We start from the raw sequence: 5,513 nt of genomic DNA on the forward strand, positions 1-5,513 counted from the left end.
AGAATATGATACTAGAACTGGGGTTTTTTTTTTTGGGGGGGGGGGTTTGTATCATCTGTCAAGCTGGAAAGTTTTTTTCCCAAAAGATTTGTATTGTCCTTTAAACTGTGACTTTTTCTGTTTTATCAACTGAAATTTCCCACATAAATACAGATAATAAATAACTGATTTTAACAAATTCTATAATGCAAGAACATTCGAGGAGTCTTTAGTCTGTTGTACATTTGACGCTGATAAGGTAAACACCAGACTAAGCACAAAACTTTAGTTTTTCAAAACAAAGGTTACATTTTACTGCATTTCTAGATTTTCTAATAAAGTATATTTCAGCAAACTAGTTCAGAGGATATAAATACTTTATTGTAAAAGAAATGGTCATTAGCAATTTTCCAACAATTAGAAAATGAAAAGGTGGCTCAACTTTTCTTTTTGTAATGTTTGATCCCAAGAAATAACCATTTGATTCAACCTAGATTAGAACTGTTATTTGGGAGATCCACAGTAGCTTTTCTTAAGACCGGAAAAAGAGTAACATCACCTTTCTTGCTTAATGGATATACTGGTCACTGATTATGGCACTGATATGTACTTTATGCAGTGCTTATTTAGAAAAACGGAGGGAAATTGTATAATACCAAGGGGGAGAATCTTGTGTACCACCCTAGTGGCTCTGGTTCCTATCTTCTCTTCCTTTACATACATTTGTACCACAGACACTAAACCTTTCCATAGGAATTGCATTTTATAGGGTATGAGGATAGACTTTCAGCTCAACAATTTTACATGTGTTTTCCCTTGACCTTCCCGTAGAGCATCACACACGCCCTGTCGATAATTACAATATTATTTCCAGGACCCACTTTGACAATTTTATTTAGTTTAGGGTAAGTAAAATATAAATACCCCAACTGTCAACTTTGGACAGGTTTCGAGCACTTGTAATTTAGTTTTGATATGCGGTTATATTTTAAAACAACCATTAACAGCTAGACCTTAATGGTATTTGAAGCAAAAGTACCTGTCTGTTTTCAGTGGGGTGGCATTTGTTAATATGCCTGGTAAGTCCTGGGGAACTGAAGAAAGTAGCGGGGCAATGCTTGCAGGAGAAGATCTGCTGGTCTCCTTCTGCTACCCTATGATCTTCCTCCTGTGCCAGGGGAAGCAGCAGCTCTTCCCTCACTGCATGCCATAGCTGATGTTTGTCCCTGGTGTCTGCAGAGGGAAAATGAGCCCCGCACAGGTGGCAGGGAAATATAATCTGCTCCCTCTCCAATTGCCCATAAGAGGGGGGTCGTGAAGCTTCATGGGTAGCGAGGTGTTTTCTCAAGTAAGCCTGCCTTCGAAACTTCTTGTGGCAGTACGGGCAGATGAAGACGTCCTCATCGCCACTTGACCCTGGCATTGGAGGCAGGGGCACCCTCAGTGTTTGGCTGTTCTCGTACGAGGTACTACATGGGGGATCCGAGCAGTGGGAGCTGTTCGTATTTTGATGGTGCTGATTAGGCGCCTGCGATCTGCTCAAGGAGCCATAGGAAAGAGTGGAGGACTTGGAGCTGTCCACCCTCTTGTGGTGCTGGTCGGAGCCTTGGCTACCAAGTCGCCGCTGAGCGTTCTCTCCTAGGAAAGATTGGCTGCTGTTTTCTTTACCTTCCCGCAAATCTGGGTCGGAAGCAGCGGCGGGAAGCTGCTGCAGTTTACTTACCGGACTCTCTGCACTTACCCCGGGGCGAGGTTTGTGCCATCGCCGGTGGGAGGCCAGGTTGGCAGGGCAGCTGAAGATCTTATCGCACTCGGGGCACCGATACTCCACGCGCACGATTCGGGAGCACTTGTGCTGGGCCAAAGCAAAGGGGTCCGGGTACTGTTCCTTACAGAGCTGGCAGATGAACTCCCCCAAGGGGGCTCGGTGCCCCTGCGAGGACCTGGGTTTGCAATCGGGATCTTCCGCTTTGATTTTCAGTCCGAGCACAGGCGATGTCGTCACTTCGTCGGCGAAAGTGAGCTTCCGCATCACTTTGGGCTTCTTAGAGGTCGCTTTGGCCCGTCTCTCGACCAGGTCCCGGGCTGGACCTCTCATGCCCTGCAGCGAGGGGCAGAGCCGTACCTGGCCGTCCAGCTTTCTGTCTGGGGTGAGGAAGGGACCGTGCTGCATGAGCAGTTTCTGCATGGAAGAAAAAGAAGTTGCCACGGGAAAGGACTCGGCCGAGAAGGGGGAGCTCAATCCCCTTTTGGAGAACGCTTTCTTCAACTCTAAAGCCACGGGTTTCATTGGGCTGCTAGAAGTATGGGGCCTGGTTCTACTGGTTCCATCCTGTAAGGCGGGAGCTGCAGGCGAAGATGGGCTGGAAGGGCTGAAATGAGAGAGCGGTTCAAGGCCGTTGAGCCCTTCGGGTGGCTGAACCTTTGCAACTGCAGCCTCCGAGTTGCTTCTGGGAACAGCTGATGTGGACGTGCCTGAAACCAAGTCATCTGGCGGGGCCAGAACCAAAGGAAAGTGCAGAGGGTACGAGGATTCCGCTTCCTGAAAGCGTATCCGATACGATCCGCAGCTTCTTTTGCTCCTCTTCACCAGGAATCCTCGAGGCATTTTCCACTATTTAGGCGGCGGCCGATCAGGTGACTAACTCCCTGCGCTCCTGGGTTGCACTAGAGTCGCTCCCCGGCACTTCCTGGGCACTCTTATAGCTCGCGTGCGTCCAAGCTCTCTGTGACGTCACAGAGACCGAGGCTTAATCGCCAATCAGTACTTGTGTAGTTGGTAAATTAGGGAGGGCGGGAAGAAAGCTCCTTACCCCGGTCCTTGCACAGCCTGTAAGGCTTTTCTGCTATTGCCGGTGAACTGAAAATGATCGCCGGAATGGTCAAGGCCGGTCCTCAAAGTGTCACCAAAGGTTTTTCGAGATTTCGACGACGAATAGGATAAAACACGGACCTGACGGACCTCGCGGATCTAAAACCGCAGGTCCTTAAAAAAATCGGAGGTCCGTGTCGGTGCCACTCGTGGTTTCTGTCTCTGACAGACCTCGATGAGATTTTAAAGCGCTGACGGATCCGTCTCAGCATAGGGAGGGGAAAGTATTAGGATCCGTCAGCGCTAAAATCTCATCGAGCTCTGTCAGAGACAGAAACCACGAGTGGCACCGACACGGACCTCCGATTTTTAAGGACCTGCGGTTTTAGATCCGCGAGGTCCGTCAGGTCCGATCTTTTGGTGCCTGTTTGAGGATCAGAGTTCAGCGTTATTGCTGTCGAATCGAAGTGGTCCGTGAGGTCCGCGTTTTACCTCTTCCCATCTAAGTACAGTATATTAGGGCCCCTTTTACAAAGGCGCGTCAAATGCACCGAAGCCCATCTCGGTGGCTTAGTTTAGCGGACTATGATTTTATGGGGCTATATTTAAGCTACCCTAGTATCTCCATATATCTATTTCAGCTCTTTTCATCTGGGTTTGCCGTTGATGCATATTGACATTGGTAACCGCAGTCTGACCAGAAGTGGTTTGAAAAGTTTGATTAAAAAAAAAGCAAGTTAAACAATGCAATCTCCTTAGGGCTCCTTTTACGGAGTCGCGCTAGTGGGTTTAACGCCAGTGACTTTTCATCACGAGCTAACCCTTACGCTGGCCGAAAAACTACCGCCTGCTCAAGAGGAGGCGCTAGCGGCTAGCCTGTCCAGCGGTTTACTGCGCGCTATTACGCCCGTTAAACCGCTAACGCCCTTAGTCCAGCCAGTTTTCTTTTCTTTTGTTTCCGGAAGCTATTTTTCCTACCATATGGAAAAAAAAAAATTGTATAGCTCTCAATGGAGACTAGTTGTTTTTAACTTCCTTCCTTTTTTATTTTTTAACCAAACTTCAAACCTTCCTGGCAATGTACTGATAAGCAAAGGCACCATCTCACTAACTACTCAAGGCTAAAATAATAAAACATTCCAAGAGTTGGAATATTCTGAAGGAAAAAAAAAAGTTGTGGTGGTAGAAGAGGGGGAGGGAAAAGCCAGAGCTAATCTGGCAAGACAGAAAAATTGAAAATTGCAATAAAAAAAATCTACAGTTGATTGGTTATCTTTGCACTCCGACTGTAAAAGGTAATGATAATCTGTTCCAGTGATACCTGCACAGCTTTGGTTGAGGAAGGGGAGATTTAGAGGAGCCTTCTCAACTATTTGGGCTTGTTATCTGCCACTAGGGAGGCTGACAAAAAATAAAATCAAGTCTGAATGATTATTTGATTTCATCAGTTGTGCTCAGCCCAGAAGAGGAGAGGAACAGATTTCACAAGAAGGCTCATCAAATACTGGAAAAATAATTGAACAAAAAAATTGAAATATAGACATTTTCATATTCAATCGTGTATATTAAGATATAAAATAAACTGTGAATCAGTTTTGCTTAGCAGACAAAAACTTGGAATAGATTTCCAACTTCCAGCGTTGGCAGATGTACAGCCACACTTGAAAGATTTGTGCATTTTCATAAAGAGTATAGAAATGCATTTAATCTGAGTTTAAGCCTGTAAAGATAAATTCCTTTGGAAGAGAAATTCTGTGTTCTGGTTTGGTAAAAAAAAAAAAGTAAGTTAATCTGCATCGAGGGCTATACACTTAGTCCAACGAGTTTCCAGTTTTTACCTAAGCTATTTTTTCTTCCATACCAGAAAAAAAAAAAACAACAAAACCCTGGAAACTCGCTGGACGAATGGCCTCTTTTCCAAAGCCGCGCTAACGGCCCCGAAGCCCATAGAGATTTAAAGGGCTTCGGGGCTGTTGCCGCGCGCTTTGTAAAAGACGCCTTCGATAGAGACTAGTTTAACTTTTTTTTAATCAAACTATATATACGATATATTAGCTTTTGGTGCACTCAAATTAAAGTTTCCTTTCAAAAGTAAAAATAGTCCAGGCTGAAAAATTCTGCTGATCTAATTTGGTTGAATTTTCATTGATTATACCTTCTTGGGGAGGGGGGGGGGGATATTAAAATCGCCTACTTGAACTGCTATACCTGTGTATTTGTACACCTGCCTAATAGATTGGAGGCTAACGGAGCAGACAATCAGTAATTTTTTTTCTGGAATTAAACGATTTCATATTGGCATTTTGAAATGTCATAATTGTGCCTGACTAGAATGGAAATGTTGTATCCTAGGTTACCTTTTAAAGATTTTGGTATCATTCATAATAATTGAATACTGCGAGTGTTCCTTTGACCTATAATTGTGGGTTTCTTCTCTAGGTGTTTTCTAAATTGGGCTGGGAATGTCTTGATGTTACTATATTATATTTTTCCAAAATATTATGTGATAAATTGTAATGAAAGTATGCCAAATAATTGATAATAATTCCGCCTATGATTGCGATTACTAAACATTACTGAGTCTGAATGACTGCCAGGATCTTCCTTTTTTGTTTCTTTTTGCATAGGCTAGATTACGATATTGGAGGATAGTCCTCTATGAGGAAACGTTTCTCTCTCCTACGCATCTGACATTCAGATCAAAAACCAGTAAAGTCTTTTC

At 44.3% G+C, this 5,513-nt stretch overlaps 1 protein-coding gene across 1 annotated transcript; it reads right to left on the reverse strand.

Annotated features, from left to right (window-relative positions):
• Window positions 1-979: 979 nt before the first annotated feature.
• Window positions 980-2,607, reverse strand: INSM2 (INSM transcriptional repressor 2). Its single transcript, XM_033953239.1, has one exon. The coding sequence runs from the start codon at window positions 2,585-2,587 to the stop codon at window positions 980-982; it is 1,608 nt and encodes a 535-aa protein (XP_033809130.1). The 5' UTR covers window positions 2,588-2,607.
• Between the last annotated feature and the right edge of the window lie 2,906 nt (window positions 2,608-5,513).

This window comes from Geotrypetes seraphini, chromosome 7, assembly GCF_902459505.1.
Source record: "Geotrypetes seraphini chromosome 7, aGeoSer1.1, whole genome shotgun sequence".
Lineage (NCBI taxonomy): Eukaryota > Metazoa > Chordata > Amphibia > Gymnophiona > Dermophiidae > Geotrypetes > Geotrypetes seraphini.

Coding starts and splice junctions, on each gene's coding strand:
- INSM2 (XM_033953239.1), bottom strand. CDS start 2,587: ATGCCTCGAGGATTCCTGGTGAAGAGGAGCAAAAGAAGCTGCGGATCG.